Source organism: Phacochoerus africanus, chromosome 1, assembly GCF_016906955.1.
Source record: "Phacochoerus africanus isolate WHEZ1 chromosome 1, ROS_Pafr_v1, whole genome shotgun sequence".
Lineage (NCBI taxonomy): Eukaryota > Metazoa > Chordata > Mammalia > Artiodactyla > Suidae > Phacochoerus > Phacochoerus africanus.
The window spans coordinates 108,312,618-108,339,265 of record NC_062544.1 but is presented as its reverse complement, the minus strand read 5'-3'; the positions used below and the strand labels follow the sequence as shown (position 1 = coordinate 108,339,265).

The following is a 26,648-nucleotide window of genomic DNA, read 5'->3' as shown; positions in this document are numbered from 1 at the left end:
TTACATCCAGACAATGGAATGTTTATTCCACACCTAAAAGAAATGAGCTATTAAGCCATGAAAAGTTAGGGAGAAACTTAAAATCTGTATTACTAAGTGAAAGAAATCAAATCAAAAAGTACCATACAGGAGTTCCCGTCGTGGCCCAGTGGTTAATGAATCTGACTAGGAACCATGAGGTTGCGGGTTCAGTCCCTGCCCTTGCTCAGTGGGTTAACGATCCAGCGTTGCCATGAGCTGTGGTGTAGGTTGCAGACGCGGCTCGGATCCCACGTTGCTGTGGCTCTGGCGTAGGCCAGTGGCTACAACTCCAATTCGACCCCTAGCCTGGGAACCTCCATATGCCGCAAGAGCAGCCCAAAGAAATAGCAAAAAAAAAAAAAAAAAAAAAAAAGACCAAAAAAAAAAATTACCATACAATTCCAATGACAGAATGTTCTAGACAGGCAAAAGTATGGAGACTGCTGTGGCTCAATTTGCTGCTGTGGCACAGGTTCGATCCCCGGCTCCAGAACTTCTGCCTGCTGCAGGGATGGCCAAAAAAAATTGTACATAAAGCTCTTCAGAGTAACCAAAATGTCCACCCGAATCCCAATTTCTTTTTTCTCTGATTAAATCTGAATTTTAGGAGTTCCCGTCATGCCTCAGTGGTTAACGAATCCAACTAGGAACCATGAGGTTGCAGGTTCCATCCCTGGCCTTGCTCAGTGGGTTAAGGATCTGGGGTTGCCGTGAGCTGTGGTGTAGGTTGCAGACGCGGCTCGGATCCCACGTTGCTGTGGCTGCAGCATAGGCCAGCAACTACAGCTCTAATTAGACCCCTAGCCTGGCAAACTCCATATGCCGAGGGAGCTGCCCTAGAAAAGGCAAAAAGACAAAAGAAAAAAAAAATCTGAATTTTATTAAGGATAAATGAGTCTTAAATGTTTTCTCCTATTTATTTATTTATTTATTTATTTATTTATTATTTTTTTTGTCTTTGCTATTTCTTTGGGCCACACTTGAGGCATATGGAGGTTCCCAGGCTAGGGGTCGAATCGGAGCTGTAGCCACCGGCCTACGCTAGAGCCACAGCAATGCGGGATCCGAGCCGCGTCTGCAGCCTACACCACAGCTCACAGCAATGCCGGATCGTTAACCCACTGAGCAAGGGTAGGGACCGAACCCGCAACCTCATGGTTCCTAGTCGGATTCGTTAACCACTCCGCCACGACGGGAACTCTGTTTTCTCCTATTTAAATGTTTATGTTATCGTTTAAATAGTGTTCTATAGATTAAGCATGAAATTATAGCCCAATTACAGAGAAAAACAACAAAAAACACCCTAATCAAATTTTGTTTATAATAAGCAGATTTATAAACTTTTGGAACATCTGTCACTCAAAACTAATTAATGGCAGTTAGTTATTATATTCAATTCATTTTATACTCAAGACAACCCTAGTAAGAATCCTAATTATTCTTTGGGGGAGATAGGAAAAACTGAGGCTCAGAGAGGTAAGGTCATCCACCCATCACATGGCAGAGAAGACATCAAACTCAAGACTATCTAGTTCTGAGTCTATTTTCTTAAATTTTAGGAGTTCTTCTTGCTCAATAAACAAAACAGCCATCTTGGCTAAAGACTAAGTCCTTAGCTCCTAAGAATTTAGAAAAAAAAAAATGTGTTTTCACACGTCTTTTTACCATGGTTATATCCAAGTTTTATTCTCCAGCATGAAGCCTCTGATGTCGAGCAAGCGCTGAGCTATGCCTGAAGGCTTTCCCACAGGCAGCACATTCATAGGGTTTCTCTCCAGTGTGAATCCTATAATGTTCACTAAGGTGTGCTTGCTTGCGGAAGGTTTTTTCACACTCGCTACACTTATAAAGTTTCTCTCCAGTATGAGTTCTCTCATGTTCAACAAGGGAAGAGTTCTGAGTGAAGGCTTTACCACATTTGGTACATGTGTAAGGCTTCTCTCCTGAGTGGATTCTCTGATGCTGCATGAGGCATGCACTCTGATTAAAGGCTTTCCCACAATCATTACACTTATAAGGTCTAGCTCCAGAATGACTTCTCTGATGACGAGTAAGGCATATGCTCTGACTGAAGGCTTTGCCACATTCACTGCATTTATAGGGTTTCTCTCCAGTATGAATTCGCAGGTGTTTAATAAGAGATGGACTTTGACAAAAGGCTTTGCCACATTGATTGCATTTATAGGGTTTCTCTCCAGTGTGAATTCTCAGATGCTGGACCAAGACTGCTTTTGTTTGAAAGGCTTTCTCACATTCATTACATTTGTAAGGTTTCTCTCCCGTATGAATCCTCAGATGTTGAGTAAGATTTGATTGTTTACGGAAACAAGTTCCACATTTGGTACATATATATGGCTTCTCTCCCGTGTGAATCCTCTCATGCTGGGTAAGAGATGATCTCTGAGTAAAGAATTTTCCACATTCACTGCACTTCAAAGGTTTTTTATGCCTGTTAAGTCTCTGATGTTTCAGTTGCAATAAAATCTGGCTGGAACTCATGGTGCTTGTAACACAATGAAGGGGTAGCTCTCCAGTAGGTTCCAATATAGAGGAAATTTTCTCTCAAAATCACAGTAATCACAAGGTACTTTCTGAAAGATTATTATCCTTAGGGTAACACTGTTCTCCTGAGAAAGGTCTGTGTGCACCTGGTATCCTCCAGGTGTGCACCTGGTATCCAATCATTCCTGCAGGATTTCCCCTCCTAGTCCTTGTTCAGCATGCATCTTGAACTTCTCCTAATGGGAACCCCTGATGGCCAGGCTCTCTGACCCTTCACATCTTCTTCAAGTCATTTAACACTGTGCCATCAGGCTTGGTCTTCTTGCCTGAAAAAAAAAATCTTTTCACGAAAATGTCCTCCATGCAAAACAGGGGATCTGCATAGTGGAATCCTGATTTTTATTCTTTTCTCAATAATAGAGAAAGGATATCATAATGACCTTGGGGAAAGAAAAAAAAAGATTAGAACTGATGATAAGGATAAAGAGATTAAGCAGTGACAGGTCTTCAGAAATCTATAAAATTCCCTATTGTGATTGCTTCTAAGACACTCAAATTCTAAAAGGTGATCCAGGTAATTTAGGATCATTTAGAGTGACAAACAGTAGGAGAATGTGAAAGGGTAAGTATAATAATGTTGAGCAAAGTAAGTGTTGGGACAAAGACTACATACCTATAGTCTCTACTCCTCAAAAAATAGGTGAAAATCTATTTCCTTTGGCTACCTATAAGCAGTATCTTGGCAGGCTAGTGACAACTGAAGAGTTTCTCTTTCAAGATCTCAAAGGTGATCCAGGATGTAACTTTTGCTAGGTCCATCTCACCAATCCTTTCTTATTCCATCACCTTGATAGGTGTCTCTTTGGACCTCTCTTTCTCTCCAAAACATTCAGCATCTATTGCTCTCCCTCTAGGTACAAGCTGGAAATCTCTCTGTTTGAAAACTAGAGTTCTGCTTAATGAAAGAAAATAAAATACCACTGTCTTGTTTTTACATAAAAATAAGACAAGGAGTTCCTGTCATGGCTTAGTGGTTAACGAATCCGACTAGGAACCATGAGATTGCGGGTTAGATCCCTGGCCTTGCTCAGTGGGATCTGGCGTTGCCATGAGCTGTGGTGTAGGTCACAGACATGGCTCAGATCCTGCGTTGCTGTGGCTCTGGTGTAGGCTGGCGGCTACAGCTCCAATTAGATCCCTAGCCTGGGAACCTCCATATGCCGCAGGAGCGGCCCTAGAAAAAGACAAAAAAATAAATAAATAAATAAAATAAGACAGAGGTGGTCTTTGGGAAGAAGCCCCCATTGGACAGTGACTTCACTACAGCATCATGGTCCAGGATCTGGCCCTCACCTGTGAAGCCAAAAAAAAAATCCTTCGGGACCTGATATGTATCAATCAAATTCACAATGAGAATGATGTAGAAAACACAAAGTTAGAAAGTCGTTTTACCAATTTACAATGAAAAAAAAATCCTTTTAATGGCTGCACCATGGCATATGGAAGTTCCTAGCCCAAGGATTGAATCCAAGTTGAAGCTGCAGCAAAGCCAGATCCTTTAACCCATTACACCAGGCCATGGATCAAACCCATGCCTCTGCAATTGGATTCTTAACCCACTGTGCCATAGTGGGAACGCCAAAAAATTTTTATGCTTAATGTTCAGTTGGTTAAGACATTCTCTCCAGTAGAGAAAAACTGTGTAGAAACCAAATCACTGTCATCAGGAAACTTCTTAGAAAGCAAAGAAATGCAGAAAGAGTAGACTACTTAGATGATCTTAATGGCATTAAACGTTGAACGCGATGCCCTCAATAAAGGTGGACACAATCGAAGAATGGATATTCAGGCACCACATAACCAAATGACTGTTTTAAGTCTGTATGAAAGAATGTCACTGTTTTCCTAGGAGAGTATTACCAATGACAAAAAAAAAAGTGCAATATGATAATGCACAAAGAAGAGGGTAGGTGCTCTTAAGGACCAAGCACCCTGACATAAAAATTCCTCCACAGAAGAGAAGAATGGAGCCCAAAGCACCCCACCCCCACCCCTACACCTAAGGGAGAAGCCATTGACATCAAAAATCAAAGACTACATTAGAAGGCAGTGAGACAAGCACTGGACTGAATCAAGAGGTCTGGATTCTAGTTTTTGCTCTGCCACTAACTGTTCAATGACCTGAAGCAAATCACTCAATTTCAACTGTCATCTTTTTTAAATCTGTGAAGCAAAAAACTAGATGATATCTAAAAATTCCTCTAGGAGTTCTCATTGTGGCGCAGCAGAAACAAATCCAACTGGTAACCATGAGGTTGTGGGTTGGATCCCTGACCTCAGTCAGTGGGTTAAAGATCTGGCATTGCCGTGAGCTGTGGGTGTAGGTCACAGACGCAGATCGGATCCTGCACTGCTGTGGTTGTGGTGTAGGCCAGCGGCTACAGCTCCAATTCTACTCCTAGCCTGGGAACCTCCATATGCTGTGGGAGTGCAACCCTACAAAGCAAAAACAGTAATAATAATAAATTTTTTAATTAAATAAAAGATTCCTCTAGTACCAACATTTTGTGACTCTAAAAACATACGGGAAAAGAGCACAAACCTGAAATCAAGCCTTCTAGTCCCTTTTTGACTGAAGCTGGTTCTTCAGTTTTTTAATTAATTTATGTTGGCTGCACCTGGCAGCATGTGGACGTTCCCAAGCCAGGGACTGAACCCATACCACAGCAGAGACCAGAGTCACTGCAGTGAAAACACTGGACCCTTAACGGGCTGTGCAACAATGGATTCAATTCATTTATATGAAAAGTACTAGCTGAGCAGCTACTAGTATCAAGCGGTGAGATGACCTCTTGCTAAAAATAGGCTGAGTGAACAACAGGGCAACACCCCAGCAGTTAGTCTCCACTATAAGAGGTAGATGAATTTCAGGAAAATAAGACTGCCTCTGTGTAAAGCAGACTCTCCAACAAAAAGCAGGTGGAAGATGTTAAGAATCCCTCCAAAGATGAAAGGTTTTAACAATCCCTCTGAATAGATAGCAAAGAACACTGCATGAAAATGTAGGGACTCTGGAGTTCCCGTCGTGGCTCAGTGGTTAACAAATCCGACTAGGAACCAGGAGGTTGGGGGTTCAATCCCTGGCCTTGCTCAGTGGGTTAAGGATCCAGCGTTGCCGTGAGCCGTGGTGTAGGCCGGTGGCTACAGCTCTGATTAGACCCCTAGCCTGGGAAACTCCATATGCCGCAGAAGTGGCCCAAGAAATGGCGAAAAGACAAAAAAAAGAAAAAAAAATGTAGGGACTCAGTTTCCAGTCTAATCCATCCAAACCCACTAGCACCTCTTACTTGACACTAAACAATCTTCAAACTTCTAGTAAGACTAAGTCACACTACTAACCAATTTTAAAATTCAGGTCAAGTAGGAACCACCACACCTCTTCCTTGTGGAAAAGTTTTCTTCACGTTTCCAAGGCACTTCTTCAACGTTCTGAAAGAATTTCACACGTCTCTACTGTAGCACTTTCTACTGATTATATCCAGTTTTCCTCAACTAAACTTTAAGAGTGATATAGCATCGGCTCGGAGCCAGCAATCTCTGGGTTTGAATCCCTGTCCCACCAATTATTGAGTCAATTTACTTCTCTGTGCTCCATTTTTTTTTTCAAATGTTAAATGACGCCGATAATAACTACTTAACAGAGTTGTGATGATGCATAAATGAGTTAACACATGAAACGCATTTAGAAGAATACTGACTGCTAAGCATTCAGTAAATAGTACCTGCTGTTAAACTATTACTGAACCTGCATGTCTTTATATATCACCTGTTCTGCTGCTGGAGAGGAAGAAAAATTGAGGTAACTTGCGCGTTTACTCATTCAGCCTGCAAGCCTTCGTCAAGCAGCAAAGCGGGGAATAGTATTCGCTTCTGGAACTCAGGAGTTTGCTTTCTCACCCAAGTGCACAAAAATGGAACCCGGGCCTCCCCACGCCCAGACCAGAGCTCTCGAACAGCCTCCTCTCCTCTCTCTCCAGGGCGAGCCGACCCGGGCCCCGAGCCTCGGGCTCCCTAATCCAGCTCCAAAGGACCCTGCTCGCCTGGAAGGAAAAGGTGCTGCAAGCGGCTGCGTTCCTTCTTCCACCAGCTGCAGCCAGGATCGGCTGACTCCGCTCACCAGGCTTTCTCCACGCGGCGGCCGGCAACAGTCTCCACCTTCCCGCGTCTGCGCACTCCCTGGGGGCGTGACGTCACCTGTCCGCGCCGCTCCGTGCCTCGCCAGCAACCGCAGCCGGCTCCTCCCTAGGAAGAAGGAGGGGCTTCCGCTGCCACTTCCAGCATCCAGAAACAGTCGCAAACCTGTGTCACTATACCGGTTCCTGGAGTAAGGAGGCTGAACAGCAAGCGAGGGGATAGAAGCCGCCACAAGGAGCTCTCACTACCCATGAATTCACCCGGCAGCCGGATCAAATTTATCTTCCTAAAAACTCTTCCATGGCACGGTCCGTTGGAGGTCTTCTAAAGGTTTTCCTGTAAGCTGGCTTCGACCTTACTTAAACACATTCTCATCTGCCAAATACTTGGCCTCACAGGAACCCCGCTCACCCTACTGCTTCTGGATCTTGTTCAACAATCAGGCAAAAGACAAAAGCTCTGCTTTTAGTCCCAGATTCTCAGTGTAAGAACTTGGGCACGTTAAGTTCTCTCTGTATGCCTGTTCCCTCACTTGTAAACAAAGATGTTAATGATACTAGATTTTAAATGGTTTTTGTGAGGATTAAATGCGGATATTTCATGTAAATTACCAAGAATTTCTGGTACAGGAGTTCCCATCATGGCTCTGCGTAAACAAATCCGACTAGTATCCATAAGGACAGATTCCATCCCTGTCCTCACTCAGTGGGTTAAGGAACCAGTGCCATGAGCTGTAGTGTAGGTCGCAGAGGCAGCTGGGATCTGGCATTGCTGTGGCTGTGGCGTAGGCTAGCAGCTGTAGCTCTGATTAGACCCCTAGCCTGGGAACCTCCATATGCTATGGGTTTGGCCCTAAAAAGACAAAAAAAAAATTTGGTACTTAAAAATAATGATGGAGTTCCTGCTGCGGCTCAGTGGGTTAAGAACCTGACCAATATCTATGAGGATGCAGGTTTAATCCCTGGCCTCACTCAGTTGGTTAAGGAACTTGCGTTGCCACAAGCTTCAGTGTAGGTTGCCAAAATGGCTTGGATCTGGTGTTGCCATGATTGTGGCATAGGTTGGAAGCTGCAGCTCCAATTCAATCCCTAGCCTGGGAACTTCCATATGCTACAGATGTGGCCCTAAAAAGAAAAAAAATTAATAGGAGTTCCCTTGTGTCACAGCAGGTTAAGGATCTGGCATTTTCAATGCATTGGCCCCGGAGTCCTTGCTGAGATGCAGGTTCCATCCCTGGCCCAGGACCTTCCACATACCACAGGCCCAACCAAAAAAAAAAAAAAAAAAAACACACAAAAGCTTAGTAAGTATTCTTCCTATCATATTTCCCAAGTCACAGCTCCAGCCCCCAATGACTGCATTGGCTTCCAGGACCTTTCCAGCCTTCAAGGTATCACCCCTGTGCCCTTTTGGAAAACTTTAGATCTTGCTGAACCTCCTTCAAGAAATATTTGTGCACAAAGGCTCACCCCAACAAATGTGTTCCAGGGTTGAAGCCAAGAGCAGTGGGCAACTGACCCACTTCAAGGCATTCCTACTGATCTGCAAACTCAGGAATATAGGACTATCTGCTTACCATCATATTCCTAGAGTACAAAAGTCGGCACTCAGTACACGCTTTATAAATGAGTGAAATGCAGCAGGAGAGTTACCTTCTCAAATTTCCAGATGAGCTGATTTTCCAAAATGAAGTCCAACTGGGAGGCTGAAAACAGGAGTGCAGATGCCATACTGAAACTTACACTAACCATCTGCAGCTAAAAGGGGACCCTTTGGGAGTTCCCGTCGTGGCGCAGTGGTTAACAAATCTGACTAGGAACCATGAGGTTGCAGGTTCGATCCCTGGCCTTGCTCAGTAGGTTAAGGATCCGGTGTAGCCGTGAGCTGTGGTGTAGGTTGCAGATGCGGCTCAGATGCTGCATTGCTGTGGCTCTGGCGTGGGCTGGCAGCTACAGCTCCGAATTGACCCCTAGCCTGGGAACCTCCATATGTCGAGGAAGCAGCCCAAGAAATGGCAAAAAGACAAAATAAATAAATACAAGGGGACCCTTTGTAGAACTATCAGCTGACATACCAGGGAACGATGTTGAGTTCCCTTTCTTGTGAATTAGAACCTCTTCAGCACCTCTTGTGAATCAGATAGCAAGTTCTTCAGCCATAGCCCTAACATCCCGCATGCTAGACAGCCTAGGACTATTCACTTTCCCCCTTTAAGGCTTCAAAGAATCTCTAAATCAGCATGCTCTGCTGGATAGAAACTAACCCTGGAGTGGGGTATGCTAGGCAGAAAATGTTACTATAAACAGGAATCTGAGGTTTAACTGCAATTTTGGATTAGCTTTTCAATGAGAAGTGGAGGGATGGACACCAAAAACATTCCACAAAACTAAAATCTGCTGCAAGAGAGTGAAACTGGAGTCATGTGGGGTCAAAACTAGATGTCTGCATTATGTGGGAGGATGGGATCAAATGCAAAATCAATTTATTTTTCACCCTCACTTACACGCAGTAAAGTCTGATCCTGAGGGCCAGAAAGCTTCTGAATCTAAAGTGAGCTCCTCCCATTCTCAAGAGTAGGTTATCAGAGACAGAAGTAAAGAGGCATCATGGAACAGAGGTACAACAAATAAGAGAAATCTGAGAAAAAAGCAAGATAGGACACTGGAATTTTCAATTGCACATGACACTAGCTGTGTGACCTTGGGCAAATCCAACCATCTTTCTGTTTTCCCTTTTGTCGTTTCCAGGATTTCATGTGGCCTCACCTCTGTGTCCTTCTGAAGTCCCAAATTACATTTCAGCACACTGAATATAAGCAACACATTCCTTCATCACTCCAGACCCCAAGGAAAGCCAGGAGCTCAGGTAGTGCTTCCATGTTAGGGTTTCCAAACTCAATTGCTCTCTGGCAAGGTGAGCATCATTGCTCAACTCTTGTCTATCTCGTTTCATGGATATTCCAGTTGACAGAGCAGTGCTTCTGCAGCTGCATGCATTTTCCTCTTCCTGTTGATTAAATGCCTAGTTTGTAAAAAAACAAAAAATTTTTGCTACAGATAACTTTTTTTTTTTTCTTTTTAGGGTTGAACCTGGGGCATATGGAAGTTCCCAGGCTAGGGGTCATATTGGAGCTGCAGCTGCTGGCCAGCATGCAAGCTGCATCTGCAACCTATACTGCAGCTCATGGCAATGTGGATCCTTAACCCATTGAGAAGGGGCCAAGGACTGAACCCACATCCTCACAGATACTAGTTGGGTACTTAAACTGCTGAGGCACAATGTGAACACCTTACTCTTTCTTTTGAGATCCTCTCTGTATCAGAGTGGTCCAAACACTGTTCCTTGGGGAAAGGTTCAGAATACTTGCTTATGGCAAACACTTCATGACACACTCATGTATTCACCATGCCTTTCTGCTGGTAACTGGGGACCTAAGTCACAACCTGTAGATGGGCATGGAGAAGTGTCTGACTCAATTTTAGTTGGCTTCCACAAATATTTATTGAGCACCTACTAAATGCCAGAGACCGAATACAGAGGTGAGTAAATTTCACATGGCTCCTGCCCTAATGGAGCTGACAGTTCAGTGGGAAGAGAAGGATTTATAAACTATTACAACCTAAAATGACACATAAAGTGATGAAAGTACAAAATATAGAAAAAATTTAAAAATATATGTGAGGTGAAAGAGAACTACGAAGAGATGCTGCCTGAGCACATTCCTAAGTGACAAATGGGAGGCTCCCAGGCAGCAGAAGCAAGGAAGGGAAGTAGGCAAAAGGAATAGTATGTGCAAAAGTGCTAAAGTAGAGATCACTGGTGATGACGAGTCACAAGAATTTGCTCTATGGAACAGGATGTGCAAGGAATGTCTGCTGAGAATGGCGATGCAGGCATGGACCAGATGAGGAGTTTCAGTTGCCCCTTTTGGGGCTAGAAATTCATTCAGAAAGAGATCAGTTGTGTCTTGCAAAGATCATCCAGAAGAAATGTGTAAGACGGCCTAGTGGGGGAAGAGACTGTAAGACTCAAGAGTTCTCTGGTGGCTCAGTGTGTTAAGGATCCAGTATAGTCACTGCTGCGGCTCAGGTCGCTACTGTTGTATGGGTTCAGTCCCTGGCCCGGGAACTTCTGCATCCTGTGGGTGTGGCAAAAAAGAAAAGAAACTGCAAGACTGGTTAGGAAAAGAGAAAAATAGCCTAGGAAGTAATCTGGAGAACTGGAATAAAGCAGTAGCAGTAGAGATGTTCTCCATATTTAGGCAATAATGTCAATAGGGCATGGTGGTGGACTGGGTATGATGAGGGAAGATAGGAAGAGAACAATTCCTAGATCTAGGGCCATGCTGGAGTGGGCCAGAAACTGAGAAAATCAGGAGCAATATCTCCAAGTGTGAGAATGTGGAATTAAGGCAGTTTTTAAATGATAGATTCTTTTCTTCCTGAATCCCCGGCCAGTGAAAATGGCACCTGAGGATTAAAAACTCGGTGGTGTTCATTCCATTACAGAAAACTCTCTCTCTCTTTTTTTTTTTTTTTTTTGCTTTACAGTGCCACACTAGTGGCACATAGAAGTTCCCGGGCTAGGGACTGAACTGGAGCTGCAGCTGCTGGCCTACAACACGGCCACAGCAACTTGGGCTCTGAGCTGCATGTGACCTACACCACAGCTCACAGCAATGCCAGATCCTTAATCCACTGAGCAAGGCCAGGGATCAAACCTGCAACCTCATGGGTACTAGTTGGGGTCATAACCTGCTGAGCCACAATGGGAACTCCTAGAAAATTTTTCTGACAACTAGTTTCACTCTTAAGGTTTCCCCATTTCTTCCTCAAGAAAACTCTCCCTTTCCTCTCTAATCCTCCACTCAAGGCTCCAAAGCTAGTAGCATAAATTAGATACTTAGCATAATTATGTATAAGGAAGTTCCTAAAGTTTTGGTGGTCAAAGTTGATTAAAATATATTAATTCAACAAATAAATATTAATTGAACATTCACAATGTTCCAGCAACAAATTCTATAGTTTTTTCATTTAGGAAATATAAATACATTGACATTACTTTCAGTAGACCACATATTTTTTCCATGAGCATAAAATATAATTCTCATAGGGTTATTTTTGCCCATAAGATATTAACTTACTCAATTATGAATTGCCCTATGGCATATTTGAGAATATAATCTTTATTGCTGGAGAGGGAAAAATGTGTCTAATTTCTGACACATTCCCAATATTGGTAATTGCTCAAACCAATGCTTACAAAATAGCTGTTCTGGAAAAAAAAAATCAATGCTGAGTTCCAAATAACCAACCATTCCAGAATTAACTTTAGTTTTTTTTTAATAGTCATATTTTTAAAACTATATAAACTTCAGAGCATAGAAACTATTTTGAATACAAGTCAAAGGCTATCCTCATTTAATCTTCCAGAGCTGAATCTCTGGGTAGCACTTAAGAACATGAAAAGGAATGGAGAAATACAAGGGAAACAAGCTCTTCCTTTTTCTCAAGATAATAATAATAATAATAATAATAATAATAATAATAATAATAAAAACCCATCACGGTCATGGCAAAACATGCTGTCTTGATTTTCAGGGATTTGAAAAAGAAGTAATTCTCTCTAGACTTCTTTCCAAATTCATCCCATGAGAAGTGTTCCCCTAGATACTCCTAATCCACAGGGAAGAGTAAATATCCTGGAATAAAGTCCCAGTAAAAACAGAACCATCTGAGATTTACTGAATCTTTGGTTTTAGCCACCAATCCCATGATTACACAAAATCTAGCCTTCCCTATTATATTGATCACTTCATCACTAATGCTTTCTCTCTTAAGGACCAGTCGAGCAGCCCCCAAGTCCAGCCAACCTGAAAGGCTAACTTCATTCATCATTAATGCTTTCCCCTCTCCAAAGGCTAACACCAAGTCCCACTCTATTAAATCTAGAAGAACCTTCTCTTCTGGTTCCTATACACTAGTGGCCCAACCAAACTTACAAGATACAGCTGAATGGTCTAGTCCAGGACAGGCATATGCAGGCTTCCTGCTCTGAGGCCCCTTATCACTAGCAGCCTACACAAACCATTTCCCTCAGGGTAAGCCACTATTCCTCTGGGACAGATGTGAGGTCTTTCTCTCCATGGCCCTCTGAAAAGATCAGACTTGCTTCTCACTGACAACATTCAAGAGAAGTCTCTCTTGACTTCTTATTCCCTTCTTAGCCCCAGATCACCATCCATGTTGAAAGGATCAGGAAAGATTTCCCTCACCCTGGTAAAAGTCTTTTTCACCATTTCTGTAGCAATTGCCAGTTCTTGCTACATATCCCTTTATTTGATGATGAATGAATGATGATTCTTTGTTTTCAGTTGTATCTGTCTCCCCTTTATGGGACCACTCCCACAAATGGGCACCCTCCCCACAGTAGCATGGTCAGAGCTGCCTCAGACCATCTGCAGGCTACTCAGCACTACCTCAGAACTGCTCCCACTTTCACAATGACAATTAGTGCTTAGAAAATCACCTCAGCCTACTGGCCAGTGAACACAAGTGACAAGTTGGGGAGGTGAGGTGGGGGTGTGGTAAGAGAAGCACAGTGCTAACTTAACAAATGGCACCTCCAGGCAGGAGTGTGCCATGGGGAGAGAGGAACAGCAAGAAGCAGGGAACCCTCTGAAAAGAAACTGCACTCCCAGATGCCCCCCTGGAGTAGGCTCTGCATTCTCCAAGTTCCCACCACCATTTCTGGAAATACCCTTCTGAGCATAGTATCCAAGGCTCCTTCTCCTTCCCCCCAGAAACTCTTCCTGTCCCTCTCCCCTCAGCCAGATTCCTAGTCACTCTTGCTAGAGAAACTGTTGTAACTTGAATCCCAGGTTTATTCACCACTGTGAAGTTTCTGATGTCTGAAAAGGACTGAACTATGTCTGAAGAATCTTCCACATTCAATGCACTCATAAGGCTTCTCACCAGTGTGAATCCTATAATGTTCACTAAGGTGTGCATACTTGCGGAAGGTTTTCTCACACTCACTACATTTATAGAGCTTTTCACCAGTGTGAGTTCTATGATGTTCAGTAAGAGATGTGTTGTGAGCAAAGGCTTTCCCACATTCTTGACATTTATAGGGTTTCTCCCCAGTATGAATCCTCATATGCTGAGTGAGGCAGGTATTCTGATTAAAGCCCTTCCCACATTCATTGCATTTATAGGGTTTTTCTCCAGTATGACTTCTCTGATGCCGAATAAGGCAAATGCTCTGAATGAAAGCTTTACCACATTCACTGCACTTGTAGGGTCTTTCCCCTGTATGAATTCTCTGATGTTTAGTGAGTGGGGTGCTCTGAGCAAAAGCTTTGCCACATTCTTTACATTTATAGGGTTTTTCTCCAGTATGAATTCGCTGGTGTTTAATAAGGGATGGGCTCTGACAAAAGGCTTTCCCACATTCCTTACATTTATAGGGTTTCTCTCCAGTATGAATTCTCTGATGCTGAGAGAGGTTTGCCTTTGTATGGAAAGTTTTCGCACATTCATCACATTTATAGGGTTTCTCTCCAGTGTGAATTCTCTGATGTTGTGTAAGATTTGAGTGTTTGCGAAAAGAAGAGCCACATTCATTGCATAAATAAGGTTTCTCACCAGTATGAATTCTCTGATGATGAATGAGGTGTGTGTTCTGACTGAAGGCCTTCCCACATCTATTGCATTTATATGGTTTCTCTCCAGTGTGAACTCTCCTGTGTTCAGTGAGATGTGAATGATTACGGAAGGAATTCCCACATTCATTACATTTATACGGTTTCTCTCCAGTGTGGATTCTCTGATGTTGAGTAAGAAATGATTGACATCGGAATGTTTTCCCACACAGCTCACATCCATATGGTTTCACTCCAGTGTGAATTCTTTGATGTCGAACAAGGAATGAGGTACGACTAAAGGTTTTCCCACAATCCTCACAAGCATAGGGTCTCCTGTGAGTTCTCTGATGTTGGGTAAATGATGAGCTTTGAGTAAAAGTTTTTCCACATTCACTACATTTCCAAGATTTTTCCTCTGTAGAGAGGGTCAGACATTTACTTTGGTCTGAAATCTCATTGGTGTGTATGCTACTTGTCTCCCACTGATGTAGACTCTCTTCTGTAGAAACTCTGAGATGTGTAGCAAGGTTTGAGGTCAAAAGCAAACTTCTCTCAAAATTATATTCTTGGCTAATCACTTCTGGAGGTGTTTCTTTGTGGATAAGAGTTATTTCCCCAAAACCTCCTTCTTGGAAAACGCATGGTCCTGGAACCTCTCTGGGAGGGCTTTCCTTCATATTCTCACAAACATATTTTGCTTCAAATGTAGAATCTTGGTATTCATCCTTTTGGAATCTCTTTGCCACTATCCCTGGCAAATCAGTTTCAGAGCCATTCTGCTCTGGAGCAGGCCTGTTCACCCAACCTGAAAGAAACAACCAGAGTTAATATCTCTTGTGAAGGTCAGAATGGAAGCCCCTGAAGTTATAGGGACCTAACATTTTTTTTTTCTTTTTGCCTTTTCTAGGGCCGTTCCTGCAGCACATGGAGGTTCCCAGGCTAGGGGTCTAATTGGAGCCCTACACCAGAGCCACAGCAACGTGGGACCCAAGCTATGTCTGTGACCTATACCACAGCTCACTGCAACGCCGGATCCTTAACCCACTGAGTGAGGCTAGGGATCGGACCTGAAACCTCATGGTTCCTAGTCAGATTCGTTAACTACTGAGCCACAGTGGGAACTCCCTGGGACCTAACTTCGACAGGTCTCAGTAATGGCCTCTGAGTAAGGGCCAATAAGAGCAAGTGGGGCAAGTAATTCAGAGTTGTAGTAGTGAAAGAGAGCTGCATTAGGGTAAGTGATCATAATTTATGAGGAATTAGCAGCTGCAGACACCAAGGAAGAGAATCAGAGACAAAGGAGATAAAGGGCAAAAAACAAACAATTGCAGACTAAGATTAGAACAAGACAGGAAACATGGATGGTTTATATTCAAATAGTAGATAGTGGGAGAATATAAAAGTTAAAAATACTGGCAAAGAGAGCAAATGAGTACAAGGGAAAAGCTGGCATCATGAGATGGTCACCCACATGCACCCTTAACCTCCATAAAGGAGAGGGTAATTGTCTTTCTTGAGTTCATTCAGTTTCTCTTGAAAAATTCCAAAGCCCTCCTGTTTCTTCCACTAGTGATCCCCTGCTCACTCACCTGCACAAATCTCTCTGCCAATCTCTCTCTCTTTAGCTTCTTGCATATTCAACATCCACAAATCTTCTCTTTGCTTTGATTATAAAAGACTTCAAGGTTGGAAAACTGGGAGCCCTGCTCATAGGGAAAAAAAGAGTAGGGAGGGGACATCACTGTCCCAGGAAACAGAAAAATGAGGAAAGACTGTTGCCCAGGGATATTATCTGATAACTCACACAGAAGCTATCAGAAAAGCAGTGGGAATGCATCACCAGGGGTCAGGGTGGTGGTGGGGACTCCCAGCTTTCCAGGTTCACAAACTCTATTGGTCAGCTGTCTAAGAACTGACAGTCAGACAGACTGACATATCAGCAAATATTCAAGCACTTGACAAATAAAACCAGAATGTTATTTATAAAGATAAAAATAACTATGAAATGAAAAGGAATATTCATGTCAATTAGTGCACTATGTCCATTATACAATAACTTATATGAAAAGTCATAATCAAAAGTTGTGTGGGGAAATGGCCTCATAGCAATGCTAATGCATTAAATCTGATTCACCCACCTCTACTATATGCCAAGGAGCTGGACAGTAGTTAGGGACTTCTCTTTATTTAATACAACCTAGACATACACTGATTGTCCTTTCTTCTAGATGTTATATGAATTAAAATTTTTTTCTTCAAGCATAGCTCAATATAAGAGTATAGGCTGCAGTTAAAAAAAAATAATAACACTTCAGGAGTTCCTGTCATGGCTCAGCAGAAACAAATCCAACTGGTATCCATGAGGATACAGGTTTGATCCCTGGCCTCATTCAGTGGGTTAAGGATCCAGTGTTGCCGTGAGCTCTGGTGTAGGTTGCAGATGCAGCCTGGATCTGGTGATGCTGTGGCTGTAGTGTAGGCCAGCAGCTGCAGCTCCAATCTGACCCCTAGCCTAACCTCCATATTCTGTGGGTGCAGCCCTAAAAAGACAAAAAAAAAAAAAAAAACCCACAAAAAACACAAAAACAAAACATTTTAATTATGAAATAATTTCTGACTTACAAAGTGCAAAAATAGTAGAGTCCCTGGTGTTTGTAAAGTCAAAATCATAACTCTTCATCCAAAAATGTCTTTCCAGGGAGTTCCCTGGTGGCCTACTGGTTAGGACTTGGTATGTTCACTGCTGTGGCCCAGGTCCAACCCCTGGTCTGGAAACTGAGATCACATAAGCTGCTGCATACTGTGGCCAAAATCTCTCCATATAACCCTGAAGTAAGAATTAGAAGCATTATTTCAAGAGAAACAGAAGACAGAGAGATGATCTTTTTTTTTTTTTTTTTTGACAGATGATTTACCACAACTAAGAGCTCAGAAGGCATGAAGAAATAGGATGTCTGCTAAAGTACATAATAAGGCTGCTCTGTAGGCTTCTCATCAGGTCTCTGCCTCTGTGATGAGTTTTAAAGGTTTAAGAGGATACTTTCTGGAATTTCCTTATCTTCTTCCACAGTAGGGACATAAAGTGGATCCAGGGCTGAATCCTCCTACAGAGACTCATCAAATAGAATGGGGTTTGGGTATCATCAGAACTTGACAGTAGAGAAAAAGTCAGACATGCCTCACCTACCCAGAGCTTATATCACAGCTAGACAAAGACATTAAACCAGTAGTTACAAATATAGGATTTATAAAAGTAGAAATATGGGGCGCTGTGGAATGTAGAGCAGAGGTGATCTAATCTAATCTAGGAAAGAAAGCCTCCCTATAGAAGAGATAAATAAGAATTGGATGGGTGCAGAGGGAAAAGATGTCAGAGAGTTAAAACAGATAAATCAAGCTCAGTGAAAGAGATCTAGTAAGGCCAAAGAATCAGGCACTAGAAATAAGATAGGAAGCCTGAGGCAAGCAAAGCCTAGATCAAATATAGCCCTGAAAACTATTTTAAGGAATTTACACTAGAGTGAGCAGAAAACCATAAAAGGGATCTGGAAAAAGATGTGACATGATTAAACACACACACACACACACACACATCCTTCTGCTAATAATGCAGAGAAAAATTGTGTACAAGGGGTGGAAATCAAGGTGAAGGCTGGAAGACCCTTTTGGGGTTGTTTCAGCAGTCCAATAAGGGGACTGGATTGACTAAGAGACAAAATCAACAGGATGAGGAGTTCCTGCCATGGCTCAGTGGTAAAGAACCTGACTAGCATGCATGAGGACAAGGTTCGATCCCTGGCCTTGCTCAGTGGGTTAAGGATCCCAGGTTGCCATGAGCTGTGGTATAAGTTACAGACACAGCTTGGATCTGGCCTTGCTGTACTGTGGTATAAGCCAGGGCATTCAATTCAGCCCTGATTCAACCCCTAGCCTGGGAACTTCCATATGCCATGGGTGTGGCCCTAAAAAGAAAAAAAAAAAATCTACAGGATAGGAATAGTTGAGGGAGATGTGTGGGAGAAGGAGAAAATGATAATTTGCTGGTTTGGGGCTTGAGTGATGACAGCGTCCTTTAGTGAGAGTGGGAACACTGGTTTAGGGAGGAAAAAAGATACATTCAATTTGAAATATCAGGCATACTTATGTGGAACAGAAGAGAGAAGTGTGGGCTGAATATTTGTATAAATACCTTTTGTCATAAGGAGAGTAACTGAAATTCTGGGAATAACCAATAAAATCATTAAATGAGTGTAGCCAGGAAAACTAAACATTCATTTATAAGGAAGTTTAAGTCTGGCTTTTGAGTTTAAAGATTCTTAATTACCTAATAGAAATAAGTAAAATAACTTAATACGTGACAAAAACTGGCATTCTTTTTTTTTTTTCTGCTTTTTAGAGCCACCCCCACTACTGCATATTGAGGTTCCTAGGCTAGGGGTCCAGTCGGAGCTGTAGCCGCCAGCCTATGCCATAGCCACAGCAATGCAGGATCCAAGCTGTGTCTGTGACATACACCACAGCGCATGGCAATGCCATATCCTTAAAACCCACTGAGCAAGGCCAGGGATCAAACCCGCAACCTCATGGTTCCTAGTCAGATTTGTTTCCGCTGAGTCACTACAGGAACTCCAAAAACTGGCATTCCTAATCATAAAAAAATATGATTGCTCACAAATTATGTTGGAACTATTACTTAACTATCTGGAGAAACACTTAGTGAGATTCCTACCTCACATCACATACCAAAATATATCTAAACTGAGTAAAGAGTTAAAAATTTAAAAAATGAGGAGTTCCTGCTGTAGAGCAGTGGATTAAGAATCCAACTACAGTGGCTTGGATCGCTGTGGAAGCCTGGGTTCCATTTGTGGCCTGGCATAGATTGCAGCTGCAGCTCAGATTCAATCCCTGGTCTCAGAATGACCATATGCTACAGGTGTGGGGAAGAAAGAAAGAATAAAGGAAAGGAAGGAAGGAAGAAACTATAGAACAAAATATTGATAAATGATTGATCTTAGGGTCACAATGGACTTTTCTAACCATTATGAAGAAAATCACAAACCACAAAGGACAAAGCCAGATAAATCTGGACACAGAATTCAACAGTCTCTACATTAAAATAGAAATAAAAGACAGATAACCTAACAAAAGTATTTTGATTTATAAATCAAGGAATCAACAGAGCTGATGGATAAAAGACTTCTTTTTATTGAGTAAAGAAAAAAGATGAACTGATAGAAAAATGGGTGTATTATTGATTAGGATTAGGATTATCTTTTTTTCTTTTTTTCTTTTTAGGGCCGCACCCACTGCATATGGAGGTTCCCAGGCTAGGGGTCCAATCAGAGCTGTAGCTGCCAGCCTACGCCACAACCACAGCAATAAATACACCAAGAATTACAAAAGGCGGAGTTCCTGTCATGGCTCAGCAGTTAATGAACCTGACTAGTATCCATGAGGACACAGGTTCAATCCCAGACCTCACTCAGTGGGTTAAAGATCCAGAGTTGCTGTGAGCTGTGGTGTAGGTCACAGACATGGCTCAGATCTGGTGTAGCTCTGGCTGTGGTGTAGGCCAGCGGCTACAGCTAAGATTGGACCCTCTAGCCTGGGAACCTCCAAATGCCATGGGTGCAGCCCTATAAAGACAAAAAAATAAAATAAAATAAAATAAAAAAATCACGCAAATAAAGATATTAAAACAAAGTTCCACCTCAGTAGTGATCAAAGAAATGAGAACTGGAATTCCCATTGTGGCTCAGCAGTAACAAACCCAACTAGTATGCATGAGGAAGGGTTTGATCCCTGGCCTCGCTCTGTGGGTTAAGGATCCAGCATTGCCGTGAGCTGTGGTAGAGGTTGCAGATGTGGCTCAGATCCCAAGATGCTATAGCTGTGGTGTAGGCCGGTAGCTGTAGCTCTGATTGGATCCCTAGCCTGGGCATTTCTATATGCGCCCCCCTAAAAAAAGGAAAAAAGAAAGAAATGGGAACTGAAAGAATGAAGACTCAATGTTCATATTAAGTTGGATAATTTCCTTTGAATGCTAAAACTCAAAACTGGCAAATGTGCAGGGAAAGAGCTTCTCATATCCCACTAGTGGAAATGTAAACTGGTTTTACCTTTCTAGAGGCAATCTAACATTATATACTAGGTCTTAAAGTTGTAGGCTGAGTTGCTGTTGGGACACCATGATCACCGCTTTGAGGACAGAAGAACTCAGAAAATAAAATTCTCAATCTCTATGACATATACCACATCAGTGTATCTTAGAAGATCCTCAAAGACATCAGTAGGTCATAAAAATGCCTGTATTATTTAACTTATTAATTCTACTCTAAGAACTTTTCCACAAAAAAAGAACTTTTGGGGTGGGGTGGGACAGGGAACCAAACTGAATTATTTTGTTACCTGTTAAAAAAAAAAAAACCCTGGTATGTTGGAAAACACAGTATTTCTATTGATGGACACTGAAGCTTAGCAACGTAGCAAGTCATAGCAAATCTTGGTACTTCCACTAGATGGAAACTATTATAGATATCAGATAATGGAAAATGAAAATACACAACAATGTGGAAAAATACTTATATGCAAGTGGAAAAAATACAGCTCTCATTGTGGCTCAGTGGGTTAAGAACCCAACACAGTGTCCATGAGGATGTCGGTTCAATCCCTGGCCTTGCTCAGTGGGTTAAAGATCCAGCATTGCCGCAATATGCAGCATAGGTTGCATATACAGCTCCAATTCAACCCCTAGCCCAGGAACTTCCATATGCCACAGGCACAGCCGTTAAAAAATAAATAAATAAATAATTTTTAAAAGGAAGAAAAGGAGTTCCCGTCGTGGCGCAGTGGTTAATGAATCCGACTAGAAACCATGAGGTTGTGGGTTCAATCCCTGGCCTTGCTCAGTGGGTTAAGGTCCAGCATTGCCCTGAGCTATGGTGTCGGTTGCAGACGCAGCTTGGATCCCGCGTTGCTGTGGCTCTGGTGTAGGCTGGTGGCTATGGCTCCGATTAGACCCCTAGCCTGGGAACCTCCATATGCCGCAGGAGCAGCCCTAGAAAAGACAAAAAAAAAAAAAAAAAAAAGAAAAGAAAGAAAGAAACAAGGGATAATAAAATTTCAAATACATCCTAACATCATATATGTATACTAAAATATGTATTTGAATAAAACCAAGAAGGAAAATTAATCATCACTATGACGATATGAATTATGAACGATTCTCCTATTTTCTAAATTTCAATTATTTACATTTTACTTTTTTTTTTTTGTCTTTTTGCCATTTCTTGGGCCACTCCTGTGGCATATGGAGGTTCCTAGGCTAGAGGTCTAATCGGAGCTGTAGCTGCTGGCCTGCAGCAGAGCCACAGCGATGCAGGATCCAAGCCGCATCTGCAACCTACACCACAGATCACGGCAACGCCGGATCGTTAACCCACTGAACAAGGGCAGGGATCGAACCCGCAACCTCATGGTTCCTAGTCAGATTCGTTAACCGCTGCGCCACGACGGGAACTCCATATTTTACCTTATTTTTAAAAAATTAACTTAAATCACTCAGAATATCTATCAAATTTCTAGCCTCAATCATCTCTGAGGAAAAAGACTATGCTAAACTGTTGTTTTAAGGCATTTCTTATTGTAATGTTTGAAAGTCTTCTTGTAATGGAGTTCCTGTCGTGGCGCAGTAGAAACAAATCCAACTAGGAACCATGAGATTGCTAGCTCAATCTCTGGCCTCGCTCAGTGGGTTAAGGATCTGGCATTGCCATGAGTTGTGGTGTAAGTTGCAGACATGGCTCAGATCCCACATTGCTATAGCTGTGGTGTAGGCTGGCAGCTGTAGCTCCTATTGGACCCCTAGCCTGGGAATTTCCATATGCCATAGGTATGGCCCTAAAAAGCAAAAAAAAAAAAAAAAAAAAAAAGGGAAGTTTTCTGTAAAAATAAATAACTCTGTAATCTGAGAAAAAAATGAAAAAAATATAATCAGATGAGCACAGAAGTTTATGTACAAAGATCACGTTATTATTATTAAATGTAAAAAAAGGCATACCAATATAATAGATTATGAGTCATATTTTCCAAGAATATTCATGAGAAAATACAATGTGTTAAAACAGGAGACTACGAAATACTAAAACAAAAAATATGCACATATGTACCAGTACTGAATAAGCATTCAGTAAATGGAAACTATTATTAATATACAGATATAAACAAAACACCCACATAATAAAGGACAGAGGAAAACCCACCAAAATGTCAACAACTGGTCATTTAATGAGTTACTTTGTCTTTCACATCTTTCTACATATTTCATTTTTTCTACAATAAACATAAATTACTTTTATAGTCAGAAAAATATTTTAAAATGAGAGATCTGGCTCATGGGTTTAAACACAAAAAGGAAAAAAAAATTTAAATGCCACATCTAATGAATACGGTACAGGTTTCCCATTCAGATTAAGATCAAAGTGGAAAAATGGACTGGACTGGGAGTCAGAAAATTTTGCTCTACCACAGCCTACAATAAGCAGGCCTATTGTGACAAGTTATCTGAAAAAAGGGACAAATTAGATAATACCCATGAGTCCTTCTAGCTCCAAGGTTCTGTGAAACTCTTGACTAAATGAGTTAATTCACATAAGCATTTATAAAGGTATCTGCCACATAGCAGGGAGTCAACAGGGGTTAGGCATCATTATATTGGAGGACAGGTTGGTGACTACCAGTCTTTTCCAGTCTTAGATCATCTGAGTTGTTCGCCTATGCCAAAAGTTAGCAAACTATGCCTCTGTAGTTCAAAAACAGAACTAGACAATGTGTAAACAAGTGATCTTGGTTGTGTGTTTTAATAAAATGTCTTTTACAGGAGTTCCCGTAGTGGCGCAGTGGTTAACGAATCCGACTAGGAACCATGAGGTTGCGGGTTCGGTCCCTGCCCTTGCTCAGTGGGTTAACGATCCAGCGTTGCCGTGAGCTGTGGTGTAGGTTGCAGACGCAGCTCGGATCCCATGTTGCTGTGGCTCTGGCGCAGGCCAGTGGCTACAGCTCCAATTCGACCCCTAGCCTGGGAACCTCCATATGCCGCGGGAGCAGCCCAAAGAAATAGCAAAAAGACAAAAAAAAAAAAATTTATTTTACAAAAACGGGTGTAGACCAAATATAGACCAAGAGCCTTAGTTTGCTGACACCTCGGCCTTTAAGTCACACAGAAGGGAAATGTACAGGTGCTTCCCACAAATGCATAAAGTGGAATAATCTGTTGGTGATTTTAAAATGCTAAAAGGACCTATCTGAATCTACACTGGGGGAAATAGGTATTATGGAAAGGGATGTGTATGTATGTGTGTGTGTGTGTATGTATGCATGTGTATGTGTGTGTGTGTGTATATATATATATATATATATATATATATATATATATATATATATTTCCATCCTCATCTTGCTAAAACTAACAGGGATCCAGTTTCCTCCTCATGTCTTGTAAGTTTTCACCACTGCCCTACCCCTCTAGAATTTGCTGATGGATTCTAGAAGAGTCAGGTGGGGGTTCTTCAAAAATATGAAACCAAAATTCTTTCAATAAGACCACACTTAAATGTACCTTCTCTGAAGTCTTTCTTTTTTTTTTTACAATTATTTTCTTTCTTTTTCTTCTTTTTAGGACCACACCCGCGGCAAATGCAAGTTCCCGGACCAGGGGCTGTATTGGAGCTGCAGCTGCCTGCCTAAGCTGCAGCCACATCAACATCAGATCCTAGTTGCATCTGCAACTTATGCAGCTTGGGGCAATGCTTGATCCTTAACCAACTGAGCAAAGCCAAGAATTGAATCTGCATTCTCATAGAAACTAGGTTGGGTTCTTAACCTGCTGAGCCACAGTGGGAACTCCTGAAGCCCTTCTTGACTTGCCTGTCAGCCCTAGGTAATGAACTCATCCAGGCTGCTGCATCTTTTCCTGCCTTGGGTCACTTAGTTGCAATGTGTCCTTGTATAAGCCATCTAGTCTCTCCGCACCTCAATTTCCTCATTAAAAACTACTTAGTACACAACTGCTTCAAACAGTGCCTGGTACATGGTAAGTGACAAATAAAAGTGGCTTAAATTATCACAGAAATCTGCTGACATATCTATGTTCTAACACTACAATGGAAGCCTCTTCCCATTTGGCAAGGCTCCGAGGTCACTCACTTTGTACTCCCACCTCTAAATTATATGTAATATTTGGCAAGTAATGGATAGTAAATTTTTTCTGTTAGACATTAACGTTTTCATAAGTGCTAACATGTACATGCCATGAACTGAGCTTTGTAGAGAAAAGAAGGCAGTGACAGTCCAACTTTAGAGATGAAGAAATCGCCTCTATACCCTGGGGAATTATAACCCATGTCTCCAGACTTCCTAGCCAGTGCTCTTTACACTATTTGCCTTCTCCTCTTAAGTCAGTTTGAGCTGCAGCTGAGGGAAGTGGCTGGTATTCAGAACTATGGCTGCCGGGATTTCGTTTCGAACATGGGTCCTAGCTCTTGATCATTTATCCCCCACTCAATCAACATTCATTCATTCATTCACTCCACCATCCTTAGGCGTGTCCTCTGTGCCAGGCCTGGAGAGTGCAGGGATGAAGCTGTAAGACAGGTCAGGCCGCCGGCAGAGGCAGCAATCCGGGAAGAACAACGTCCTGGTGGGCTTCCTACACAAGCCTGTGCCCATCGCCCCGGTGGAGGCGGGCCAGGAGCCACTACTTTCCCCTCACTGGGGCCCCGCCCGCTCACCGTGAGGTCCGGGCGCTCCCCGCGGGGCGGCAACCAGGCTTCCAGACGTACAGGAAAACCCACGGCGCAGGCTCACCCGCCGGGCCGTAAGAGCAGTGGCGCGGCCGGTAGTGCGTCACCAGCGGCCCCGTGGATCGCATCTAGAGCCGCCTGTGACTGCCTCTCTAGGAATTGGGAGGAGCATCTCTATGGCAACCGTAGAAAAGGCGATCCCTGACTGTTTTTTCTCCAAGCCACGTGGCATTCTCGCTGTCCCATGAAAGACCGCTTTGGCCCAGAACACAGTGATCACTTGATGCCACAAGAAAACTGTAGACGGGGGCGTTAGGGTTGGAAAGAGTGCTAGGTGGGAGTCAGAAGGGGCCATATCAGTAAGGGATTATTATTTTTTTAAAAAAGCTCCTGATTAAGAACCTTGACCTCAGCAATGGGCTCTGACCAAGGAAACCAGCTGGTGTTTCTTCCAGGCATGAGTGGTCCTGTTACCAGCCAGGGTTCTCCACCTTTCCATTCAATAGAAATTGTTAAGCCAGACAAGAAATGCAGGAAAGGCTTAATTTGGGGCACCTGCAAGCAGTAGGAGGGAGGGAAAACAAGTTACAGGTTCCTTTGCTCCCTCCCCAAGGGGGGTTGAACTGGTTCCTTATATGGAGTGAGGGCAAGGGTTGATCCAGGGTAGGGAAGGAGGGATGATTTAGGAGGGCTGCCCACCCCTTTGGTGGTGGTGTGTGCAGGGTGCCTGTGCAATACCCTGCTTTTGCTCCCAATACCCTTTTGCTCCGGTGGCGGTTGGGTTTTTGCTTTTTTTTTATCTTGCCCATAATTTGCCCCAAGTGTGCATGCACCCAACTATTTTCAGTCCCTTGTAGTTTCTTTTTATTTTGTTACTCCAGAAGATGTTTGTCCAGCGGCAAGCACTGAAGCAAAGGATCCCAGATCCCAGCCTGTCTCAGTCTGGTGGAAGAGGAGGTGGGAGCTCTGGCCAAAGGCCTTCCCACACTGGGGAGAAGGATAGGACTGCATGCCTGAGTGGCTCCAACAGGATACCAGGAGGCAAAGGCTTCAGCTGCAGGCCTTGCCACACTCAGGGGCACAAGTAGGGCTGGCTTTACCCCAGTGTGCACTGTCTGGTGTTAGATCAAGTGGGAGCCGCACATGAAGGCCTTCCCACACTCCCCCAACACCCACATGGCTCTTCCCCCTGGTGAATTCTCAGGTGCACAATGACAGCGGAGCTCTGGCTGAAGGCCTTGTGGAACTTAGTACATGTATAGCGATTCTTGCTGCAGGCAAGAAAGTTTTTTTCCCTTTCATGTACACCTTGATGAAAAGGGAACAAGATTAGAAATGTACCATGCAAGGAAGTAGAATAACATGCCCTCTGGAATAAAAATATATCAGTAATCAGTCTTGCATTGGGCCTACTTTTTCAGAATAAAATGAAAACACACATTCACAAGAGAGGTACTTGAAAAGAGGTAAGAAAAACAAAGAGG

The 26,648-nt window shown here is 42.8% G+C and overlaps 2 protein-coding genes across 10 annotated transcripts; both read right to left on the bottom strand.

Annotated features, from left to right (window-relative positions):
- Positions 1 to 1,329: 1,329 nt before the first annotated feature.
- Positions 1,330 to 7,225, bottom strand: ZNF501 (zinc finger protein 501). 7 transcript variants are annotated; one of them, XM_047771671.1, is made up of 3 exons: positions 6,701 to 7,225; positions 5,923 to 6,012; positions 1,330 to 2,963 (listed from the first exon to the last, which is right to left on the bottom strand). In XM_047771671.1, the coding sequence occupies exon 3, from the start codon at positions 2,518 to 2,520 to the stop codon at positions 1,705 to 1,707; it is 816 nt and encodes a 271-aa protein (XP_047627627.1). In that variant the 5' UTR covers positions 2,521 to 2,963; positions 5,923 to 6,012; positions 6,701 to 7,225; the 3' UTR covers positions 1,330 to 1,704. The 7 variants fall into 7 exon arrangements, with proteins under 7 accessions (XP_047627627.1, XP_047627600.1, XP_047627608.1 ...); XM_047771644.1 differs by lacking the exon at positions 6,701 to 7,225 and adding an exon at positions 6,350 to 6,473; XM_047771652.1 differs by lacking the exon at positions 6,701 to 7,225 and adding an exon at positions 6,350 to 6,473 and having other exon boundaries at positions 1,330 to 2,849.
- Positions 7,226 to 12,041: 4,816 nt separating this feature from the next.
- ZNF502 (zinc finger protein 502) lies at positions 12,042 to 25,246 on the bottom strand. 3 transcript variants are annotated; one of them, XM_047771610.1, is made up of 4 exons: positions 25,153 to 25,246; positions 16,985 to 17,189; positions 15,952 to 16,065; positions 13,583 to 15,167 (listed from the first exon to the last, which is right to left on the bottom strand). In XM_047771610.1, the coding sequence occupies exons 3-4, from the start codon at positions 16,004 to 16,006 to the stop codon at positions 13,600 to 13,602; spliced, it is 1,623 nt and encodes a 540-aa protein (XP_047627566.1). In that variant the 5' UTR covers positions 16,007 to 16,065; positions 16,985 to 17,189; positions 25,153 to 25,246; the 3' UTR covers positions 13,583 to 13,599. The 3 variants fall into 3 exon arrangements, with proteins under 3 accessions (XP_047627575.1, XP_047627566.1, XP_047627555.1); XM_047771599.1 differs by lacking the exon at positions 16,985 to 17,189; XM_047771619.1 differs by lacking the exons at positions 15,952 to 16,065; positions 16,985 to 17,189 and having other exon boundaries at positions 12,042 to 15,167.
- Between the last annotated feature and the right edge of the window lie 1,402 nt (positions 25,247 to 26,648).

Excerpts from the sequence above, each read along its gene's own strand:
- ZNF501 (XM_047771671.1), bottom strand. The coding sequence starts at position 2,520 with ATGAGTTCCAGCCAGATTTTATTGCAACTGAAACATCAGAGACTTAAC.
- ZNF502 (XM_047771610.1), bottom strand. The coding sequence starts at position 16,006 with ATGTTGAATATGCAAGAAGCTAAAGAGAGAGAGATTGGCAGAGAGATT. Across the intron at positions 15,168-15,951 it reads TGGCAGAGAGATTTGTGCAG|GTTGGGTGAACAGGCCTGCT; the intron begins GTGAGTGAGCAG and ends TGTTTCTTTCAG.